The sequence below is a fragment of the Colletes latitarsis genome, chromosome 14, assembly GCF_051014445.1.
Source record: "Colletes latitarsis isolate SP2378_abdomen chromosome 14, iyColLati1, whole genome shotgun sequence".
Classification (NCBI taxonomy): domain Eukaryota; kingdom Metazoa; phylum Arthropoda; class Insecta; order Hymenoptera; family Colletidae; genus Colletes; species Colletes latitarsis.
In genome coordinates, this window is record NC_135147.1 from 27,590,915 (window position 1) to 27,615,900 (window position 24,986).

The 24,986-nt window shown below is 38.9% G+C and overlaps 1 protein-coding gene across 3 annotated transcripts; it reads left to right on the forward strand.

Moving 5' to 3' along the window:
* Positions 1 to 30: 30 nt before the first annotated feature.
* On the forward strand, positions 31 to 23,143 carry Bruce (BIR repeat containing ubiquitin-conjugating enzyme). 3 transcript variants are annotated; one of them, XM_076781943.1, is made up of 52 exons: positions 31 to 281; positions 871 to 1,190; positions 1,278 to 1,522; positions 1,602 to 1,941; positions 2,068 to 2,698; positions 2,840 to 3,568; positions 3,640 to 3,814; positions 3,891 to 4,109; positions 4,188 to 4,611; positions 4,693 to 4,846; positions 4,932 to 5,082; positions 5,179 to 5,430; positions 5,495 to 5,749; positions 5,844 to 6,126; positions 6,204 to 6,365; positions 7,370 to 7,663; positions 8,534 to 8,830; positions 8,912 to 9,123; positions 9,346 to 9,502; positions 9,588 to 9,779; positions 9,856 to 10,070; positions 10,145 to 10,398; positions 10,490 to 10,671; positions 10,742 to 10,935; positions 11,013 to 11,157; positions 11,466 to 11,625; positions 11,738 to 12,101; positions 12,188 to 12,311; positions 12,396 to 12,560; positions 12,642 to 12,805; positions 12,907 to 13,144; positions 13,224 to 13,524; positions 13,611 to 13,786; positions 13,907 to 14,108; positions 14,179 to 14,406; positions 14,480 to 15,010; positions 15,095 to 15,365; positions 15,488 to 15,747; positions 15,851 to 16,133; positions 16,212 to 16,597; positions 16,668 to 16,817; positions 16,933 to 17,110; positions 17,191 to 17,336; positions 17,418 to 17,660; positions 17,749 to 17,967; positions 18,040 to 18,264; positions 18,373 to 19,713; positions 19,803 to 20,023; positions 20,105 to 20,344; positions 20,437 to 20,625; positions 20,823 to 20,957; positions 21,032 to 23,143. In XM_076781943.1, exons 1-52 carry the CDS (start codon positions 95 to 97, stop codon positions 21,317 to 21,319), a joined length of 14,097 nt encoding a protein of 4,698 aa, XP_076638058.1. In that variant the 5' UTR covers positions 31 to 94; the 3' UTR covers positions 21,320 to 23,143. The 3 variants fall into 3 exon arrangements, with proteins under 3 accessions (XP_076638058.1, XP_076638057.1, XP_076638059.1); XM_076781942.1 differs by having other exon boundaries at positions 2,068 to 3,568; XM_076781944.1 differs by lacking the exon at positions 7,370 to 7,663 and having other exon boundaries at positions 2,068 to 3,568.
* Positions 23,144 to 24,986: the final 1,843 nt, after the last annotated feature.

Below are 24,986 nucleotides of genomic sequence, written 5' to 3' on the forward strand. Positions count from 1 at the left end.
TGCTGACGTTCTATTCAAAGATGGCGGTGATGAGTACGCCATGTTTTTTGTGATGTTCGCGCATTAGACAAATTTTTTGAGAATTGTAATCTGTATGAGCAAAATGGCTGATGATGATCCATGGTTATTAAAAGAAGACGGTTATTTAAACGTGGATACTGAGTGTAAAAGTATAATCTATCATGCTAATCTGAACGTGTTACTAATCACTACTGGCAGTGCGCAAGTATACGTAGTTGATGTCAATTCAGGAGTAATATTGCAAAAGAGTTCTCTGTCGGGTAAGCATTTTGGTACATCTTTGTTTAGCAAATAACAATGTCTTGTCGATATTGAATTCTTCCATGGTATATTTCATCGAAGATTTCTTTGCTCTAATTTCAATTCTGCCTCATGGTCAAGGTCGTATACGTGTATAAAACGTCAGGCGTGATTAAACTTTTTCCGATTCAAGTGTTTTTATAATAAAATCAACAATTCTTTTTGTTAACAATGATTTCTTATGACCTATTTTTATTCTTCGAGAATTTATCAAACTTCAACAACTATTCAAATATTTGCTTAAAATTGCATTTATTATTGTTTTACAATCATATATTTTGTTACATTTCTGTGTAAAAGTTCTTGTTTTCTGCTATCACAAGATAATAATCCATACAAGAAGTTTTTTACAATGAAAATGATTTCAATAAATTAGTTACTTTTAAGACTATGTTTCAACATATTATGTAGTCACATAGATGTATATATATTTCTCCTATGATACTTTTTACAATAGTAAAACACACTTATTTTATCGAACAAGTATTTAATTCTAATTTATCGATGAACTGTAAGATTATAATATAATGATAATTTTCATTCTTATAGGTAAATTACATGGAAAACTTCAAGGCACATATTTATCAAATGGTGTAGATAAGGTACTATATACAGATGGAAGAGGAATTGGAGTACGTAGTGATTACAATGGTGTACTCCTTTTGGACACTCTTTTACAAACAACTGTTTCACGAAGCGAGGATATTATAAAGATAGAATTATTGTTTTCCGAAGCTATTTTGTTATATCAGTGTCTACGATGTGTGGAACTACCAGGTGTAGATCATGTACAAGAGGTAATTCAAGAATTAGCAAGTAAAACTTTTACTGTAGAGGCAAGCCAAAAGAAAGGAATTAAAGCCCAAAAAGTAAGTGTAGAGCAAAATGTAAGATTTATTAAAGTTATAAGATGGTTAATTAATTTGTAATGTCTCGATTAATTGTATTTATAATAGTGGAATACAGTATGTCTCGAGCTGCCACATGGTTCTTTGAAGCTTGTGTGTTCAGGATTAGTCATGGAATTGAAAAGATTGAACAGACATATCCCTGCATTGCCAATTGCTTCTGCCATCAATGAACGATTAAATGGTCTATTGCCACGCTTGGCATTAGAAGGTGGTCCTGTTGATAGAGCATTAATGTTTAGTGAAGCAGTGCGTAGAGATACCTTTTCAAAATGGCCACATATGAATCACAAGTATAAAATCTAAATAATTACTATTACTACATATTAAGTGATAACATGGTAGATATACTGTATACATGTCATTTTCTAGATGGGCTTTACCTGACCAAATGGCTCAGGTTGGTTTCTACCATCACCCAAATGCAACAGGTGATGACAGGGTAATGTGCTTCACATGCAATGTCTGTTTAGTTTGTTGGGAACCAAAGGATGAACCTTGGTCAGAGCACGAACGTCATTCTCCTACATGTCCTTTCGTTAAAGGGGAGTATACGCAAAATGTTCCTTTATCCGTTACCCTTGCTACAGCTCCTGCACGCGAGGCTGGTGATACAATAGATGTGATCAGCACTACAAATGTCAGTGGTCTTGCAGCTACAGCTTCCAATAGTGGTTTTATAAACGTATGGAACGTAACGAATCAATTGAAGGTAAATATTAAGTATTAGATATTAATTTTACGTTCTACACATTTTGTTTATACATTTGATAAGTTATTAAACTGTTAATTAAATAAAAATAAATGTATTATCATCTAAAATTTAAAATTCTTACAGAGGGAAGTTTCATTTTATGTGGCTCCTGTAGAACAAGAAATAAATAATAAAGAATCTATTCAATTTGGTTCTACGATAAATTTGACTTCATATTTAAGAATGCTTAATTCGGAAGCAGATTCTCTCTCTGATTATAAGCATCCAGCTTCGCATAAAGTGCAAATTACAGCACTGTCTATAGTAGGCACTCCTAAATGTCAAAACAAAGAAGCAAAAACCCTCGCCTCTACGCTTTTACCTGGAGCGACATCAGACTCTAAAATCAGGCCATGTGTAGTGTGTGCTGTTACTGTGACGGTTAGTAATCCATCACAATTAAGGACTTTAGAAAATGTGTGGGCTGCTTCAACAGATTTAGCTCCTTCTTCATCTCTTGTTCGTGCAATGAACAGTGTAAATAGTGCTGCAAGTGATACATTAGATATAATGAAGGTAGCAGGTGATAGGTATACACCATCAAGATCGCACTATTTAGTATTTTATGATTTTCATCATAAACTTGCAACAATGCAACCAATCAAAGAAGATAATACCAAGGATTCTAAAACTAAAAAGGCATTGTCTGGAATGGGAACTAGCGCCAGTTCAAACGGAGAACGTCAAGGGAATTTGTTTCACGATTTCTTGCTCGGTAAATTTTTATATGAAGTTCCAGTGATAGAGGATGTAGATTCGGATATGGTAGTTGGACCACATTTTGGTATTTTTCCAACAACTGCTCTAACCGCATCATCTTCCAATGGAATTTATTCAAATACAATTGGTATTGCAGTACCTCCAACGTCAAGCTCGTTCGATGCAAATTTTAATCCAATCAGTGGTCCACAACAGTTTGCATCAACATCTGAATTGACAACAGCAAATAAAAAAAGTCTGGATATTATGAAAATAACAAAGACTGAACCAGTTGTTATACAAACTTTACCTATTGAAGCTCCTGATTATGTTAAAATTACATACATTGGACCATCTATAGACGGAAGACATTTGTATGTTGCCATGTGCCCTACAATAGATAATACAGATTCTTTGAGTTCAAATAACAATCAGATGGATATCGATGAGGATAACGAGTTTTTCCCACAAAAGAGTTACATGTATTGGGACCATAACGATACGCAGTCTGGTAGATTAATAAACGGTGAAATACACGATGGTGCGAATAACGGGGGGAATGCCATATTGCTTGTGTATGCTCTGGACTTTTCAGGGCAAGTAGTAAAAGTTTGTCCTGAACCCATAGTAAGGCAAGAACTACCTGCAGATCAAGCGCCTACCGAGCATGTATTTTTGCCTCTTCAAGAAAAAAGCAAATGTGCATTATCCGAAGAAAACTCTACCAAGAGCCCTAATACCAATTCAAGTGCATCGGAACCCATTGGACAAATAGCTTTAGTATGCAGAGATGGCGTAATCAGAGTATTAAATTTGAGTTCATTAAAAACTGTTACTGAAGCAAGAGTAGAAGGGAAAAAGTTTATCTCTGTAGCTTATTGTAATAGTACGTTATTTGTACATTATCAATATTTGTTTGAATTAACAAAGCTTGTTTTCACAAAGTAATTTCTCCAGGTTTAGAGAGACTGTGTGCATGTACAAGCGATGGTGCACTTCACTTTTTTGTCACAACGGACGAGGTAGATTCTGTGGAGGATAAGGAGGATATCGAAGACGTTAACATGATGGCTACAGAAGAGATTGGCACTAAAAATACAATTCCTAGCACGTCGACGTCATTCGCTTATCAGTAAGACTAGAAATAGTAAATCGTACAGACTTCCATCGAGTTTACTCGATACAAGGTTTTCCGTATATTTTTTCAGAGATCAATTGATCGCGCACAAATCAAACTTAACTCATTCGGATTTACGTATTCTGTACGAACTAACACGATTTGATCGACATTCTCCCGCATATGGTGCTACCGTTCCACCGTGTTGGAACGAAATGATGCAAGGTCAAAAACAACGTCGTCATCCACAGCATCTTCATCAATCGGAAGACCAACACCATACACGAATTTGGCGTTTACACAATGAATGGTATGAGTTCACTACTTAAGGAATACGTACTTCATTTTATGTTTTATTCTTTTTGTTTGTCTTAATTTTAAAACATAGGATTACTTGGGACGAACATGTGTTCGAGTTAACTCTTCCTCGAAGCGCATCAGGAAATATTGGTCATGTAGACGTGAGGTTTAGTTTGCATTCTGTCTGTCAAGAATTGCCAATAATTCAAATTACCCTACTAAAGCAAAATGTACGAAGAATTGGTCATTACAAGTCTCCATTGACTCCAGTGGATGAAAGAATAGACTTTAACATAGGCAACGAGCAGAAAGGAAAGAATCCCGTAACAACAGAAGAATATAAGCGACAACATAACACGGAAATATTATGTGGACCGATTGAATTACATCGTTATATGGATTTATCGTATCGTTCTGGTTGCGTTACATTGACCAGTCCGAAGCTGTTTCGGTCCAAAGCAAGAACGCTTCTTGTCCACATCAAAGCTTTGATCGACCCAACGAAGGATGGCGTAAGTAGAAAAATTAAAATGCGTATCCGTGGAAATATTGAAGTGTAGTGTGAATAAAAAGTGTTATGTACTGACTTTTAGGTAACGGCAAAATCGAAAACCAATTTGTCAACTAACAAACCCCCTACTTCAAAAAAATTAAGAATAGTTGAAGCAGTGCGTCCGCTTGTTCCTGGTAGTACCGCCGAACGGTTTGTGGAAGGTCCAAACAATAAAAAATTAGATTGTTATATTGGTAAATATCATCGTATATGTGAATGTTTTGCAATAGACGAGCTGCAACTTGTGAAAATAATTTTCTATAATGTCTCTTATTCAAGGTTGCGATTGGATTCATGAAATATCAATTACTGTTAGAACGGTATATCCTACTAATATACCAAATGAAAGAGCACAGCGTTGTGCTATGTTGGAATCAAAAACTTGTTTCGACAATTTGTTGAGCGTCGCATGTTTGGAGACACCTGACAAGTAAGAGCAAATTTCGCAATGATTAGAAAAATGATTATACGTATGTATTTATTTTGCAGAAGTATATTACAGAATATATGATCTTTTCTGTTGCAGATCTCCGATTGCACAATCACTTGCGCTAGATATTCTCATATGGATAGCCTCTATTAGATTAACAAGGCTACGCAGCAGTCAAAATAATATTAAAATAATATCATTTCAGATGAAGACAATTTGTTCTGTGCAATCACGGTTATCTAGTTTATTAAAGACTTGTCTTTTGCATGCCGGACGGAGTATAGCGCACAAATGTATAAAATTAGTTATACTTTGTAGCAAATATGTTAGCGACACAGTAACAGCCGGGTAAGTTGACAGAATGTCGTTGTAGAATCGACTTTTTGGTAATATTTAATAAAATTGTTTTCAGGGATTTTTATTATTCAGAGCGCCCACCGTTGAATTTTTTCGACGAGGCACTAGTTTCTGTTTTGGTTAAGTTATTACCATCTATTATAGAGGTTCAATGGGCTGGCTCATTGCGATGGTTACAGCTATTAATTACTAGAATCTTACCGCGGGATAGCGAACACAGTATTGCTTTGCAGTGTGTCACCCTGATACAACAGATAGCTGCCGAAATATCAAATCGAGTTAATCCTTATCATTTGTTACTCGCAACGAGGTAAGATTGAAGATTTTAGTGTAATAAATTTAATTACGATCGTGATACAATGTTGGTAAACGGAACAATAACATTTTTTTTTTTTTTTTCATAGGTTCGGGCTGTACAATACTCCGTTTGAGACGGAACTTTTCGACTTCGAATCGCCGATGCCCCCAAAATATAGTCCAACACCTCCAACACCTTCCCCGTACATGCCGTCTGTAACTAATGAACAGTCGGAACCACCAATTGCTTCATCGAGTTTCGTGTATTCTCAAGATGCTATTGATTTGAGGGACCTACTTACATTGCCTACACATCCAGCTACCGAATTGGTGGTGCCTAGCAAATTAAAGGCTTTATGTACGAACCATAGCATGAAAGGACTCCTTGAGGTAACGTACTGATATTATCAGAAAGCTTAATATTAAACATGCGCGTTTCATACAAAAAATATGTGCATGCGACACAGGTCGAACCGCTTCACTTTACTTGTCATGCTGCCTCTGACGGTACCAAGATGGAGAAAATTGACCCGTGCACAAGTGTAATTAATGTTGGAGCTCCTCTTTACGATAGCACGGCTACAAACAGTAATGGTGTACCTGACATCAAAACCATTCATCACACTTACGTAAGTTTTGTAACAAACAATTTACAGTTTTCTTTTTTTTTTTTTATATTAGTGCATCGAGGGTTTTTTCATCTCTTCTGTTTCTTCTTCGTTTCTTTGTTTTGTTAGATTTTTAATCTAAACGATTTCACAAAGCATGAAATTGTGTGAAAACAGAAAAATCATTACTTCTCTGAAAAATGACACATAGTAAGATACAACAGACAATCGAACAATTTCTGCTTTTCGATTACCAACAGTGAAAGTTGCAATATACATATATCTATATATATTAAGGTGGCCCTTAGTTATAGATGGTCGACATTTTTTTGTTGCGAATTATGTTTTGTTTATTCTCTAAAATGATTTTAATTCATAAAAAAGTAATCTTCGTAAAATTTGAACTCGATCGAATAACGGAAAACTTGCTCCGTAGTTCTTAAAGTTTAATGTGTGCAACTATATAAGCATGGTTCTGTCATTGATGTAAATGGTAAGAGCAAATTTGCCTACCTACAGTATTAAATACTTTTTTTGTATCTATTAGTATGGAATTACTCATTCGATTATAATCATTTTTATAATTGTTTCTCCTAAAGCTGTCTGGTAGGGTTCAGCCACGCGTATAAAAGTACTTCGAAATTATCTATGGCCGAAATTTGTTAATTTTATCCCCAGAAGAGTTCTAATGCATACAAAATTAATTTGCTGTAAAATATCAGCTTGATTTGATAATGGGAAAACGTTTTTCATACGTTTACATATAAAATTTTAAGGCTTGTATGGTACGTCCTCCCGTTATCCGATTGAGCCGACATTTTAACTGGGTTATATGTTTATTTCGGAACCATTTTGGGAAGTTTTGCCAAAAGGAGGTTAAGGTCAAAAAATAAGAACCACCTTATATATATATGTATATCAAATATATTAAATATAAATATATATATATATATATATATATACGGTGTAAATGTTTTTTCGAATAGAAAAAGCATAATCCAGATAGAAATTATTGTACATTGTAGAACTTGGATGCTGGATCGCTAGGACCAGATGTTCAGGCTAAGTCGACACCTATATTAAGCGATTTACTCAGTCTGTGTAGAGGAGCATTAAAGAAGCCAGCTCCACAACTGATATTCACACCTGATAATCAATCAGACTGTGATGAAACTAATGATATGTCTGTCAGCAATCAGACATGGCAACGCGATATTTTTAACTCATGCGTATTAAGTTCTATTGTAACGAAAGAAAAGTCGTCTATACAAAATCTCGGTACTACCGTAAACAAAGTCGAAGACAGCAATCTTAAGAAGGTAGACTACAAGAAAGAGAAGTTGCACTTTTTTCTTTTTGTTTCTCAGTTTGACGATTTCCTGTCGTTACTATGAATTTTTAATAGCTGATTAATATGCTGCTTATAATCGAGTTCATATAATTTCGTTAATGTTGTTGGACACATACATGCACGCACATGCACACACACGCACCAGCTGAATACAAAAAGTGCAAGTTGCATGATAGCCTTTGAAATTATTTTATATCATGTATTTATTGTCTATGTTATTACACCATCATTTTTAAATGTTGTATTTTGTAATATACAGATTTTATTCATTAGTTCTACCGCACACACGCGTGAAAAAAAAATTATCAAATTATTTACAGAATCAAGATTTTATTGTGTCGAATGATTTCAATTTTAATACTCGATAATATATCTTACTGATACAAAATTGCCTTGTACCTCTTACTGTCATTGTTTGAGTTTGCAAGTGTAACATTTTTCTTAACTTTGTTTCAGATATCGTTTTTGTTAATTTAGTTAAATGAAACGCGTAGATTTTGTTTCTATTTAGTGCTTTCGGTGTTGCACATGTATAAATGTGATATACATTGTGATCATGCAATGTATTATGTGAAATTTTGGGTAACGGTTTAGATAGGATCAGTATCAAGAATGAAAACTGAATTTACTCATATTTCTGTTTTCAGTACTATTGGAACATTTTGTTCCAAAGTGCTGTTCCATAGAATAAAACAATTCATTTTTTGTGCATTTTTCTATGTCTGTTTGAATTACTATTACCCATTTTATAATTAAGTAGAAGCGAAGTAGATATTTGATAGTTGTTTAAGCAAAAATCATTGAAGGTTTTAATAATCGTGATGTATATACGTTACAGCGGGATGATATTTCGTTTCCATGGGGAAGATTACTATGTTGGCCACCTCAACAAGCACTGGTGGTCGACCGAATGCATTCTGGTGCACGCCGTTTCGTCATCCTTGATTTTGGATCACCTGTGTTACTTACGGACTTGATGATTCCCTGTTGTGGTGATTTGGCATCATTGTCCATTGATATATGGACAAAGAGCGAAGAAGTTGATGGGACACGTCTCATTGTTGCTGGTGATATAGAAAATAAGCCGTTAGTAGTGTGCGATCTTCAACCACCGCCAGTGTGTAGATATTTGAAGGTATAATATAATATATACATTCTTGTTGCAATTGTAGAGCGAATACATTTGATGTAAATCAAACTATCGCATTACTTTTAGATTACAACCATAGGTCGGTATGGAATGTCTCCAACCATGTGCAAAATTCCATTAGGAATGTTCTATGGGCACATGGTGGTTCTGCCTGGAGAGGATTATGCAGAATTGAATGATACTTCCCCAATTTTTGATATTTTTGATCCCAGTGTACAAGCTACAATCGATACGCAGTGTAATATTTTGTCGGCTCTCGCGGAAGATGTTCAGTGCAGGTATTTTTCATTTGCAGTAGAATGTTATTTAAAATACAGGGTGTTTCATGAAATTGGGCCCAATCATAGTTCCTAAACGGTAGAAGATGGACAAAAATTTCAATAGCAAAATTTTAATGATACCGGATAGTGAATGATCTGTGGTGTTCAGTTACGCGACACCCTGTATGCATATCTTATATGTATATACTTATCATTGTCAATGTGTAATTGTTCTTTCAGGTTTAGTTTAGCTACCGAAAAATTAAAAAGTCTATTGGATCCACTGTTGTGTTCAGAAACTACTAATGTTATGCATATGCAGCATTATCTGTGTTATAATAAAATATCCAATGAGAATAAAGAGCAACCGTCTGCAAAAATATTGGCGACTTATCAAGTAAGAGTGAAACTATCTGAATATTGTATTAGCGAATAGACATAAAGAAATAAGTATTAATGTGAGAAATGTTTAAATGTTACAGGAATGCATAATGTTTCAACATCAATTGAATGTCGTACGCAGCGTATGGAGACGTTTAGAGTCATGGAAAGGATCTCAGAACGTACCGACGATGCTTCTGTCAAATGCACCCAGCGATAAATTGCGAGTTCTTGGAGAAACTTTGCACGATATACTTTTATACACAGTGTATAAAATTGGCCCTGTGTTAAGTGTATGCTCTCTCTTTTTTATTTTTGGTATTAAGATTTTTACGACAATCTTTAACACGCATATTTCATTTTTTCTAGATCCCGATGTCGATATGCGACGTATTTACACCGACCGTTTGTGAACAATTTTTCCACTCGATTTGTGTTGTCACGCCAGCACCGCGTTTACAATTGCACGCAGTTGCACTTTTAGCGCGTATGGCTGGTCATCAACCATGGTGGGGTACTTTCTTGTCTAATACCTTAGTTAATCTCTATTCGTCGTCGTCCACGCACATATTCCCTCAAGATAGGTACGCTTTTCAATTGTTAAGCGATTTAAATTTTAGAATATAATTTTTACAGTATTTCTACAATTCATTTGTAGGGTATTTATTTTGCTAACATTTCTTGGACGTAAATCATTAATTGCCGGAGTTAATAGATCTTCGGTGATAGATGCGATGGTGCGCACGTTAGGTAAATTGTTGACACCACTATCGAATGCTCAAACTTCTGGTGCAAATCGCCTGGATATAACTCTTATTGGCTGGGTGTTACTTTTCTTGTCAGTGTGCTTAGACACTGTAGCCATTCCGCCTCCTTATTTAGAAGGAAATAACGAAAAAAGTAGAGAACAAGGTAGTACGTATATCTTATATTAAACAAAAAAGGGATACTAATATTTCATACAAGTAAGGTAATGTATCTTTTGCGAAATTACTTTTGAAAGGTCTGTTGTCTCGGTGGGAGTTCATTCAGGGAGAGTCTGCGATGCAAAGAAAGTACGGTAGTGCCAATCGGTCTTCAGCTTCTTGTAGTTATCGTAAAAAATTACAGAAACGTTTAATGCAACATAAACAACAACTTCAAGAGCTGGAGCAAGCAAAGAAAGCGTTTCATCCATCGTCACAGGTATAAGGCCGTTTATATTTGTATAACGATAGCGAAAGTAAAAACTGAAAAATATTAACTTGCATTACAGGGTTGGGAAAATCTTTCGTCGTACAGTGCTTCACTGAGTAGTAAAATGGAAGCGACGATAAAATCGCAAGAGCGTTTCTATAAGAAAACGATGAGGCAACATTCTGCCAAGTATTTCAAAGACATAAGTATTCAAAGAAATGACGCTCAACATACTTCACGCAATCCGCGTACGCAATCACAGGCAAATACAAGGTTTATAGCACAAATAATATTTGTAATGTTTTCATAAAGTTTTACAATGTTTAGTAATACCTTTCGTGTTTTATAAGTTCCAGTAAATCAGAAATAATGGATTTAGACGTTGAGTACATATCCAACTTGTCTCACCAACATGTTTTACCAGTAGCTCGTGGACTGATTGCTCTCATTCTGTGTAATTCTGCTAACGTGGATATGTTCCTTCTAGCATGCAAGGTAAATACATTGTAACATATGCAAACACGTACGTGCGCGTAACTTTCTCTGGATCCTTGTTCTTTTCATCGTAAAATGTAATATAAATTTTCATTTCGTATTTTTTTTTTAACCATTTGTTCTCGAAGTTACGAGTTCTTATCATAAAATTTGTTTATCCGTGCCTTTTCAACTGAGCGGCTCATTTATCAATGCTTAGCACATACCATTTTACGATTAAAAAATTCTTAGCATATAGAAATATTTCAGAGTCGGACATCGCTGTCTGTTCATGCTTTTGAACTGTTAAATCGTGTGTCATATTATAGGTAGTCGCTAGGCTAGTGATATCTACACGTCCCGCAATTAGCTTGTGTGAACTTATGAGCGAAGAACAGCTCTTAAAGTTAGTCAGATTGGCAACAGGTACATCTGATGCTGCCTGGTCTTCGCATGCGGTTTCGAGTCTGTTGCAGGATTTATTAGAAGGTACAATAAATTTTTCATTTTGTATTATTGTTACGAAATAGTCAGTTTTGGTACCTTGTTATCTTTACATGTATTGTTTTTTAATTTTTATCAATTGTTTTTTCTTTCACAGGTGGAAAATTATTTCCAAAAGCGTGTCCCACGCACGAAGGAAGTCCCACAGAGGAAAGTTTCGAGTCTCTTGTCACGGAGAAAAGTCGAACGGTAGAAGAGGACTCTGTTGGTGCTGCTGGAACAAGCAGTGCCACAGTTGCTTTAAATAACGAGGAAGAATTTGCGACTGGCGAGGTAGAAGAGGATGCTCAAGATAGTATAGTGGTTCCATCGGCAACCGCTTCAACGCCAAAGTCTAATGGATTTCTGCCTTCTCTTTTGGAGTCTGACGATAGCGAACTGGATGATATGATAGATGATATTCTTGAACGTGGTAGAAATATGTTGAAAAAAAGTAATCCAGTGTCCAAGACCAGTTCCAGGTATTTTTTTGCACATTATATACAGAAGTTGCAGAATAATTTAATTTAATTACACGAAACTGTGAATTATTTGTACATTTTTACAGTATTTCTTTGGCAATGGATGCAAGATTAGAATATGGACTGGAAATGGGAATAGAGATAAGTTTGAGATTGCTGTCTACCTTCGGCATGTACAATTTACCTCAAAGCATAAATGCCACAATACACGTGAGTTGACGATGTTCCTCTTTATTTTTGAAACAACGCATGTTTTGCAGAAAGGGTTTAATCGATACAATTTTCTTGTAAAAGGTTCCAACGGAATCTAATCGATATTGTCAGCAGTCGACATCGAGAGGTGAATCTGGTTGGAGCGATAGAAGTCAAGATGTTTGGAATTTGACAGATACTATAGCTTCCAGTTTATTAATGTTAACTAGATGTTTTGATAAAATATTTACAGACTTGTATTTACAGGTAAATATCATTAATTTGACGAAAGAAATGGTATTTACACAATATCCTGTTAATTCGTGTCTGAAATGCTTTTTGCGATAGAACGTGGGAACGAATTTAGAACTTATTCTCCAGCTGTGGTTGACACTGAATTTTGATGCCTCTTTGGAACAATCTAATTCTTCTAATCAGTTCGATCCATCGTTGACACCTGTTATTCCATTGAGCTCTACAGCTATTTCCAGTCTTATTTCTGCATTGTCCTGGTAAATATGATATATTGAAGTTGAACATTTTTTAATCTATCCGTAAAATTTCTTTTTTGAAAAGTTTGAACCACCAATAGCAGAAAAACATTAATTTTTAGGCATCCAGGGGTTTCTTTGAGAGCTTGGTGTCTTGCTCTTCAATGTTTGACTCTTGCAAGTAATCAACCATTACAGACAGATTCTGCAGAAGCAGCAAATAGTAGACAACCACTAGATGGTCTGTTGGGTGGTATGGCTGGCTGTATTGTAAAAGAACGCAATATGGGCCCTATGCTCCTACGTCTACTTTCTGGTAGTGGATTAAACGTCAATGCCATGGATAAACAATACATTATGGTATGTCTAAAAGTTCTATATAAATAGCCCTTCTATCTAACAAGTGACAAAATAATACTTGGATGTATTTGATTTTTAGGCCGGGCCCACTGTTTGTCAAGCACTTCAAGATTTTTTAGTAAGATTAGAAACAAGATGCGATGTAATTACGCTTGGTAGTTCTTTAGGAAATACATTGAAAGAGTTGTTACTGTGGGTGGTATATCAACTCGTACAGCCGGGTGGAGCTCTTTCTGCAAGAAGAGGACCTTTAGACGCACAGTACAAACTGATAATGTCATTGACAAATTTAAATTTTGTCAATACGGACTTGGGAACTGCAATGAGTGTAACAGAATGCGTGGGGGTGTTGGTTTTCACTTATGTCAGAGGTTCTGGAGGTAATTCTTTTTTTTTTTTTACGATACACCGAAGATTTACGCGATCGTGTAAACACTTGCAGCGAATTGCTTTTTCTGTAATACAGTTGGAGCACAATGTGGTGGTTCTGTTGATTTAGTGAATTCGTCCGGTGGATTCGGTGGTTTATTCGCCTGTGTGCTCGGTGGGGATACAAGACAAGGTCGTCCAGCTTCGTGGGACACTTTAGTCGTAGCTCTTATAAAATTAGTTTGCCGACTTATTCAAACTCCCCTGCCAAATGTACGTATTACCGTTGCCCTCCCCCATCTCCCTCTTCCTTTTCCCTCCCCCTTTCTAACGTTGCTTATCGACAGATCACGTTTTTATTTAATTTTATATTTCAATCCTTTTTATTCATAGGCTTGTGCAGGTCGATCAGATAGCTCGATGCGAGTCGATCTTTCCGAGACAAGTCTCGGATCAGCGAGCGATATTGGCGATACACAAATGAAAATAAATATTTCACAAACTGATGAAAGCAAAGTTGCAGAACAACAGTCGTCGTCTCGCTTGCAACAATCTACACTTAACAAACCCAATATACGATGCGTTGCGGATACTGGTAAGTATTAACATGCAGAGTGTTTCTTTTAAATCTATCATTAATTTCTTAATTTTCGTGGATTTTTCAGTTCTACAACACGAACCTACCATGATGCGATTATTAGGAGCCCTTGGGCATAGTACCGGCTCATCTTTGGCTATGCTTCTTGGCGAGAGCGCTGGAGCAGGGACAGCGACCGAACTTGGTGATCCAGCTTCGATTCCAGATGCTACGTTTCAGTTGTTGACCACACTTACCAAGAAAGCGAGTAATCGTACTTTGGTTCTCGATCCACTTCATCAGTATCTCTCTTCTTGTAAGTATCGCTATTATCAATAAAGGCATAATTTCGGATGATAAAATTTAAATAAAATTTGTATAATTTACAGCCTCTGGGCAAAGCGAATTGGATCGTCAATTGGGTGTCACGCAGTTGTCCGAACCTCTTCTGTGGTATATTTTAAGGGTCCTGGACAACGAAGTCTCGTTAGCAATGTTCACAGAGATGGGCGGAGTGAGAGTTCTTTGCGAAAATTTAGTGAAATCGAGCATCAGTGGCGGTAATGGCGGCAGTCCTGCTTCACCGGGTGTGATTGCATTGGTGATGGAACATCTTTCGAACGCACCTAATGTGATGCCAGTGGCCTCCACAAGCAGCAAGAAATCCGTGAATACGCTGGAGACACAAGAAGATGGATTATTAAACTTTGCTCCTTTGGGTACGATATCTTGGTTGAATCCTACAGCGCAACCAGCGGATGTTCTTATACAAAATGCTACGCCTCATAAAAGAGCGAGAACAGCTGCATGGTTGTACCATTGTTATCCTGATGAGGCATGGGTCGATCTTACGATCACTTTACCTTGTGCTATATTGTTACGGAAAGTCGAGTTGCAGCCACACCTTACGTCTTTGGCCAGTAAGAGAACTGAATGTTTTGTTTACCAGCGATGGTATATTATTGTGGTATCCTACAGGTGTTAATGTACGTCGCGTTTTACAGCATGCCCGTCAGCCGTAGCAATTGAAGTTTCCAGAGAAAGTAACAGTCCTCTGACACCTGTTTGTCCACCGATGCCAACGGCAGGATTAACATTTATATGTATTACATTGTCCCAACCAGAAGTGGCAACTTCTGTGCTCGTGCGGTTATATAAACCGCGTGATTCAACGAACATAAGTTTAAGTCAGATCAAACTGTTAGGTACAACGGCGTTCGGTGAAATAAAAACGAGTCACGATACGATAGACGAAGAACAATTGACAAAGACAAGGTAATTTCGATTGATTTTAAAGTATATAGATCAATGAAATGTTTGGGCGATGTTTGTCATAATTTATTCACTGTCCTAATACGAATGTCCAAAAGACGATATTTTGTAATGTATCTGTCTAGCTTGGGTTGGTTGCGATTATTGCATCAGTGTCTGTCCGTGAGCACGTTGAACAGTAATCTCGCTGTCAAGGTGCTTAACTCTGCGGCTTCGGTCGAAGGACTGATCGAGGCATGCTGTAACCTTCTGTTGCTCCCAGCACCGTCTCTCTTTACTCCTAATCTGGAGAGGGTTCTATTACAACTAGGCTTACATTCTCGAGAGCTTGGACTTCGCCTCATTGGTCTTTTATTGAGCAACAGATCTACTCCTTTTTTCCAAGGTATCTCGCTTTTTTCTTTCGGGAATGATTTTCATTTTCTTTCAGAAGATATGTATTTCGATAGACGAATAACAAAAATCTATCTTGCGAATAATTTCCTTAGGTGCTGTGACCACGCAAGAGACATCGACCGTTCAGTTGGTCGTTGAATTGCTTCAACAACTTTGTTCTATTCAGGATTCATGCACAGAAGCCCGTATGATCGCAGTACTTTCGTGGCTTCAGGCGTCGGCTCTAAATGGAGTCTCTCGGCCCAGAAATGGTCCTAATGCCATCAGCCCGCCTGCTGTATACATTCATTGCGTGTCGTCCATTATATGGAAAGCTCATCAACAGCAAAATCTGAATTATGATTTGCAGGCTCTTTTGATGGACGAGCTTTTCAAGTAAGCGATTTTACACGTTTTTCAATCCTTTTTTGTTTGTGTCGCACATTGTAACGCAAAGTATTATTATCTCGACAGCGTTTTGTATCAATGGACTCTGACTTTGGAAACGGGCTCGGCTTTAAAACAGGCGATCGATTCCGCTCTCTGCGCATTCTGTTACGTGAGACCGACGCTGTTTCCTCTGCTTCTTCAAAGAGTACAAATCTTGGTACCTAATATGGCGACGGATCATTCTGCATCCATATCGGATGACCGCAAAGAAATGGAAGGGCAAACCGATGACAGAGAGAGTGAAATCACTGGCGAGGAATGGTACTGTCGCTACGTGCTTTCCGAATACAAACGATTGAATTTAACAGAGGGACAATTGCTTACCGTTGCTGCGGCTGCACGATCCCCACCAGGTATTCAACAGTTGATCGATTCTGGACTTCCTGCTCTGTTGATGGCATCGATTACTGGTAAGTTGTTGAATTATTTACACTGGAAAAAGATTGCGCGGTATATTAAAAAGCGAGACTTGTTGCGTAGATTTTTGTAATCTGGAGGAGTCAAGACGGCAACAAGAGCAAAGTAGAAGATCGACAGAGGACTATTGCCAAAGTAATTCCATGGGAGGTTCTAGCTTGACAGATAGCGATAAAGCCGATGAAACTTATGTGAAAACGAATAATCACTCTGGTCGGTATTGTATACCTTATTTTACAGTATAAAAACCAGTACATTGATTAGTGTATAAAAAAATATATGGTTCCATTTAAGAAATTAGAGGTGAATAACTGTAATTGTTGATTAGGTGGTTTGTGTCTGACCGAGCCGGAAAGTATAGCGATGGTGCTAGAATTCTTGACGCTCGTGTGTTCAGAGGGCAGAATGCGAGATTGGCTTGGAAAAGAGGGGTGTGGGTTTTGGTTACCTCTTCTTTCGCTTCTTAGTAGTCGACCTATGGACAATCCATCCGTGTCTTCGTCAAGGTAGAACGAAAATTAACTGTATACTCGGTACACCGCACATTAAATAAATAGGATATTGAAAATATATTTATGCTTTACAGATGTTCCAAAACAAATATTTCGTACGCTTCGTTGGAAAGTGCTATGATCAAATTTTTATCTAGGTGTTGTTGGTGTCATCTTGAGAATCAAAAGTTGTTGGCCGAACTATTAACCGATGTAATTTCTCAACAACGAACAACTTCCAGTAAGCGTTCGATATTCTATTTTGTCAGGATCAACGTTGTATCTATTTCGTGTATCGATTTTACATTTTTGTTTCGAACAGATGCCAGATACCTTCATGGAATTTCTGGTTTTACAAGACGGTTGATATTGCAATTGCTCTTGGAAGGTGAAAAAGTATTGGTATCCGTAACATCGGAAGCGCCTATGAAAGTTTCAAACACTGCGGCCAATTACAGTATGCCATCTATGCCTCCGCACCCGGCACATCCGCTTGGTCATTATCATCAACTATTGTACATGTCCACGCAGTCGACCGTGGCGGATATATTGCAGCAAGTATCTGGTGAGCGACTGTCTCTAATATACGCTTATGCCCTTTTTAAGTTTAATTTTTTAAGAAAATATTTACCCCTACGTGTCTCTCTTGAAAGGAACGTGGCTTCTTTTGCTACTGCCAAACACGTACAAGGGTAACGAAGCTGGATCGACCAATAATCGGTCCAGAGAATTTTGGGAGTCTGGCATGGCCTTCATAGTAGATACTCTTAGCGTAGCTGCGGGAAATACGGCAAAAGATAAAAGAGCCAAGGAGGCATCGAACAGGTCGCAAGCTCGCGGTCCTACCATGAGAAAATCGCGATTAAATTCTGGTGAGTTGATGAACTATTTGCAACTATCGACTATTGCACGTAAAATTGTACGAATGAAATTTGTATCGATAGATGGAACATCGAACACGAACAACAAACCATCGAGTAATAACGTGCAACAGAATGCTGGCAGTTCTACTAATCAGCAGTATTTGATACATTCGTCGCGTCCGAATACTCCTTTACCGCCGCGATTGACTATTGCTCAGCTTCTAGCTATTGCCGAGGACAGTGGAATGTCGTTGTCAGAGCCTTGCTTGCACCTTATGTTACGTCAACGTAATAAAGATTCGAAAGGTACTTTCGCCTGATTAAATAAATAAGAGATACGACACAGCAGCAGCAGCAGCAGCAGCAGCAGGAGCAACATCAGCATTAATAACTGTAATTCGTTTTATTTTCCAGAGGACCTAGCGAAACAAAACGATATCGAGTTACTAAATTATAGAAGCATAGAGAGCTCGTTGGGCGTGTTCAGCGCTGGCGGTGGTTTAGCGGTATTGGCACGACACTTGCCGCTGGTTTATCCCGACTCGAGAAGGCCGCCGCCGGTCGCGGAGAAGTCTTCGTCGCCGGAACAGACGTACGAGGATTGGGTAAAATTGGAGGATAGCGACGATATGTACGAGCTCGTGGAAGTAGGCGAAGCCAATTCGACTACGCAAACGTCGTCTCCGGTGCCCTACGTACCGCCACATTCTCTTGCAGCGTTCGGTCTGTTTCTTAGACTTCCCGGTTACGCGGAAGTGCTGTTGAGACACCGAAAACGAGCACAGTGTCTGTTACGTCTCGCCCTGGGCGTATCCGACGACGGCGAAGGCGGAGACGTTTTAACGTCACCATGGGCCGCCTCGTTGCCAACATTACCGTTTCAAGTTTTGAGACAGGTGCTCGATGCTACGCCTCCAACCACCGACGACGGTCTTCTTCTGCGTAAAACGATCATCGAGGTGGGCGCCATGCTTCTCTTACTGAACTGTCTGGCTATATTCACGCATCAAACTAGCCAGAACGAGAATTCGGAACAAAAGGTAACCGGCAGTCAAGAGGAGGCGGGCCGGAGCGACGATAATTCGCATTTGTACTGGGCGAAGGGTACCGGGTTCGGAACCGGTTCCACTCAACAGTCATGGAACGTTGAACAGGCTCTGTTGCGACAGAGATCCGAGGAAGAGCACGTCACAGTATTATTGCAAGTCCTGGCGAGCTACATCGGACCTGGCGGGCAAAAACAAAGGGAACTGCCGTCTCCCTTTCCCGATCTGCTAGCTCTCTCGTGTTTGCTTCCGGCATTGTCCTCGTATTTAAGAAATGACTCGGTGTTGGACATGGCTAGGCACATTCCTTTGTACCGTGCGGTGTTACAATTGCTTAGAGCCATGGCGCGATCGAATCAGTTGGCACCGCTTTTGCTACCAAAGGGCAGCGGAAAGTCCGGTGAACCATCCGTCGTGTCACTTCTGTCGAGTATGAGGGTCTGCGTGGACACGTACGTTCATAAGATAAATCGTACTAGGGGCAACAAGTCGAAGACTTTATTCAAATATCCGGATGATACCGAGCAAGATGAGGGTCTGGCAACGTTGATACCCGATATCCAAGAAAGTGCTACCATTGTGCAAAACGCTACCGCTAGATTGTCGGGGATCGAAGAAGAATTGCCGGGACCTAGTCCCGCGGGCCCGGAATTACCTCTCCGTTCAGTCGAACAACGATACTTGGAGGTTATGAAGAATCTGCAGTTCGGTAAGACGATTTTGTAAATAAGATATTTCAAGGTTTTCATTGCGTGTACGCTTTTATATGCATATAGTTTTTTAAACAACAAATTCCAGATACGTACGAAATGATTGCCGAGAATCCCGAAACTGGTGGATATAAATTTGCCGTTTCGTATTATTTTGAATCGAACATGAGGGCAGCCGGCGAAAGAAGTCATCCTACCCGGGTCAAGAGATTGGCTCAAGAGGCCGTCACGCTTTCCACTGCTTTACCTTTGTCATATAGTAGTAGCGTTTTTGTTAGATGCGACGCGGACCGATTGGACGTAATGAAGGTATCCGATCCTGTGGCGTTTAAATGTCAACTAGAATAAATGAATCGTATATTATCCCAACGTTAAATATTTGTTGCTTAGGTGCTGATAACAGGCCCGGCAGAAACGCCATACGCGAATGGATGTTTCGAGTTCGACGTGTACTTTCCACCGGATTATCCAAACAGTCCGATGTTTATTAACCTCGAAACCACGGGTCGTCATACCGTGCGATTCAATCCAAATCTGTACAACGATGGGAAGGTCTGTCTGAGTGTATTAAACACATGGAACGGTCGTCCCGAAGAGAAGTGGAATGCACACACTAGTAGTTTCCTTCAGGTAATTAAAGTTTAAAGGAACGAGAGGGAGAGGGTGGATTAGATTTCTGGCGTTATGACGACACGTTAATTCCGATTGATCCGCGGTAACAGGTCTTAGTGTCGATACAGTCGTTGATCCTGGTATCAGAGCCGTATTTCAACGAACCTGGGTACGAACGATCACGAGGCACGACGAGCGGAGCTCAATCTAGTCAAGAGTACAACGCGAACATTTGTCAGGCTACTGCCAAGTGGGCAATGCTTGATCAAATTCGCAATCCTTGCCCTTGTTTCAAGGAGGTAACCGTATCAGAATATGTAGTTAGTTCAGTAACGGACAAAACGTTTAAAACGATTTCGAATTATCGATAGATTTTAAAATGGGCAAAGATACAGCTCTGTAAGATTTTTGTCTTAGACTTTTGTCCGCCACTGTATATGCATAACTCTGAACATCGAATAAGTTTTCTATTCGTCCGTAATTGTTGACTTGGCAGATTATACACACTCACTTTTGGATAAAAAGACACGAAATTGTTGCACAATTAGAGGGGTGGATAAGGGATATGGAAATGCACGGGTCAGATCGTCGATTCGGCCGCACACTTTCCCTGAATGCTTTAGCTTTAAGGGTAAGTAACGCTAACGCGTAATCGTGTATCTTTATCAAAGCGAAAATTTACAATAGCCATCGATATTTGTTCAGAGACACTATAGATTATTGAGGGAAGAGTTGAACAAACTGCCAACTCCCGAGGGTTTGGAGGACTTGGTGGAGCCACTCGCGTCACCAGGCTCGCCTATCGAATTATCCGGTACCCCTTGTACACCGAATTCGCCACCGACGTCGACGGCTCCCGTGGCCACCACACTTTCCACGCCGATCAGTAACTCTATCGTTTCCATGAACAACGCCAGTGCTAGCAATCACGTACACCACGATATCGACACGGACGTTGAAATGGAGAAAATGGTTTCGAAAGTGTGTGAATAACTACAGGATGTTAATAGACATTGTTGGACATTTTGAAAAGTCTATATTGTTTGTGTTATGACGGACAAATAACAGACTGACCGAAGGCGGAACGGAGATCCTAGCATCTTGTCGAGTTTCAGATGATTTACGGATAAAACGAGCAAGCTTATGGGTGGTAACTTTTTGGTTGAACGAACGACGATATCGACGAAAAATCGAGGGAGGAGGATCGAAAAGAACGTGGTAATATACGCGCGTGCACGCGTATACCATGTATTTCTGTGTGCGTGCGTGCGTGTGTGTGTCGTGTGTTTGCCCTGCCTGCGTGTATGCTGCGACGAAGACGTATAGAAGAAAAATAGAGGTGGTCGATACGATGCTGCATATATGCATGAAAGTAAAAGAGGGGAAACAGAGAGACTGAATTGGATGGAAATGGAGAACGTGAGAATCAGCCGATGATTAGAAAGCTAGCATGAATGTGACAAACTCATACGTGGTAGGTACTATCCGTGGCTATTGCTATGCTATATGTATGCTGCATTCTACTACTTCGTATTAATATAAGAAACAACTGTTATTCGATATTTATTATACGTGTTCCTCGTTTACGTAGCCGGTACCAATCTCCTCCCTACTCGCATTGCGACTGACTTTAAACGGCAACAAGTTGTCAGTGAACGAGGCGATTTCGAAGCAACGCGAAACTGTACGGAGCAAGAATTCGAACTTTCTGAACGGCTACGATAATTATGTGAGCGAACGAAAACGACACTCTACCGATACAAGGTAGATCGACGCGAATCGGAACAAGTTTGTCGACATTTGACTTCGTTATCGATGTCAATTACTTTCTCATCCTTTCTTTATTTTTCCTTTACTGCAGAATTTATATTATTTTCGTAAATCGTCTCAGCCGTTTAACTCAGCGTCGCATTGCATCCGATTCGCAAGTTAAAAACTATGCAGAAAATTGCTCCATTATACATGGAGATGTAGTCAGCGCTCGATACGTATGCGAGCAGTATGATTTAATATTGTGTTGGTGGTATGAAATTATGGCCTGCACAGTATTTTTTACGAGAAATAATAGTAGGACGTGTTTGAGTTGAAAACGATCGGCCATTTTTCGATAGAAAATTTCGTTTCACAAATTCATCGGGAGAACAAGACGCGTTTTACGAAATAGCCTTTTAAAACAGTAAAATTACGTCTTTCGTTCGAGCAACGACACGGTTTTGTTCTCTTCCAAGTTTTCTAATTTCTTTCTACCTTTTTTTCCTTTTTTTTGCCTCTTCCTTAATAGACTCGAATAATGCTGGTCAAGAACGAATGCGAAAGGAAGGATTGCGCTCGGTACTCGATACATTCTCGTAAAGAGAAGAACAAACACTGGATATTCGGATTATCCGAGACACCGATCCATTCGACAACACGACACTAACGCAAATCGTCTACGGCATTATCGATGACACAGCGACACTCTCGACCGTCATGGACGCGCTAAACGACGACGGATGGATTCCTGTTCGTATGTACAACTAGTATTGTCTTTTCTTTGTCAGCGAATAATTGCGATTAGCTGTAATAAAATTGCTGGTTGAATCGCGCTCCGCCAGTATCAATGATCGTTCTTTCTGTAAATAATCGTCACACGAATAATTGTACCGCATTACAAGTAAATGTTTGTAATTCCGACGTAACTGGATAAAAATGATCCGATGTAACGTATACTATTGCATGGATTCCTAAGCAATGAACAAAGTGAAAACACGTAAAATGATGTACGTGGCAGGAGAACGTGTTAATAGTTATTTATAATAAACTAATATTACCACGCCATCACGGATAATCTATTTATCAGAATATGGAATTTTTGGTTTTCGGTAATCCCGATCCAATCCAACGTACCAGTACACCAACGGTAAATAGATTCAATACAGATCCAGTCCGATTAATATCTATCTATCTATCTGTCGAACTAGTAACGATACTTGGACATTTTTAACATTATGAAACATTTATTTTCTTTTACCCATATTGAATGTGTTGAAAATTTTTTATGGATTTCTGTGTAAATGAAAAAATATCGTCTTATTCTCGAAAAAATAATTTATCTAATCAATTATTTTATTTTCTTTCAGCTGAAAACCGACACGTTTGAATTTAGAAAACCAGTTTTCACGGGTTGGGAGCGACACGATTCACTTTGCAAACACGTCACGTATGTTTTTTATAGTATTTTTTTTAAACGAAAAGATGGCGATAGAGAATCCATCAAGACTTTTATATGCATCCACTATACATACACACGTTGTACGTATTACATCATTTACATCGTTTCAATTTTTTCTAGCGAAAAACTAAGTGGAAGATTTATTCGATCATTTTCTGCAAGATATACGCTGGTAATTTTGCACACTTTCTAGGTACGAATGCAGTGTGATTTATGAGGAACTCCGTTGGCTCGGAGTTGGAAAAATTGCGAGTTTTCCGGTCAATTCGCAAGCCAATTTGTCACGAGCAAACCTATATCTGGTCGTGCTAAAATGGAAGATGATTTGCCATCGTATGTTCGTATAGCTACCATATGTTGCTCTTGTTGCGAAATATTAAATTTTTTTAAAGTTTCGGTAAGGATTTTGTTCGATCGAAATGCTTCGTTGGAAAGTTTAATTATTATTTAAGGATTGAGAGTGCGTCTGCACCTAAACGCTTATCGCGATTTCATTGTAATAGTCTGGTCGTTTGCGTCTATTACGAACATTCCTAATTGACGTCTTTGTATTCCGATTGTCATCTCGTAGTAAATGCTGGAGAGTCGCGTTCGCGTTATCGGGCTTTACTCCCGCTACGAGCGCGTTCCATTTTCGTAACGATATAGCGGTTTGGCAAATGGCATCGCGTATAAGGGAAACAGGAGGAGATCTTGTTGTTCGAAAGCGCGAGTGCCCTTTCAAGCAAAACTTTCTGCTAGAAATTTATTAGATTATGACACTATGGTAGTCTTACGTTTGTCGTCGTATTCTATGTTAGCTGAAAGAAGTTGGTACAATACTCGTAAAATCGTCTCGAGTTGCTAGGTCGTTTAGTGATTGGTTCGGAGCGGATAGCAACAATTACCATTGTCCAAGACTTGAATTGACAATTTTAAATCGCGGTAGTCGATGTATTTGTCCGGTAAGAAGGCACTGAAGTTACTGGGTAATATATCCTGATCGATGATGGCCATCGCGTCGAGAAAAATGAAAAAAGTCAAAGGGAGAAAGGGGGTGGGGTTGTTGGAGGAGGGGCGCGGTACGCGTGTGCACGATATGGTCTGATTTATAACGTTCCTCGACGTATCGCGGTGTGAAATTTCATCCGTAATGCTACGCCGAACGAATACGGCACTTTCTATATTAAACGGTGGCACGTGCAGTACTCGGTACTCGGTCGGTTGCAGCAGGTGTGTGCGGCTTGCATCCACTCGAACGCGCGTGCAGTCGAGTAGTTTCGTACAATGAAATCGTTGCGCCGCAACTACGGCCATGCTCGAATGCGTAATCGTGAATTCGTAACGTTCTTTAAGCTGGAACTAATTCTCTTTTTCAAGATGTTATATCCCCGCCGTTTCTCGTATCTCGATCGAGCCTTGGCGCTACGTGGCTCCGCGAAAACACGCGTGTAACTTCCTTTTTGCGAG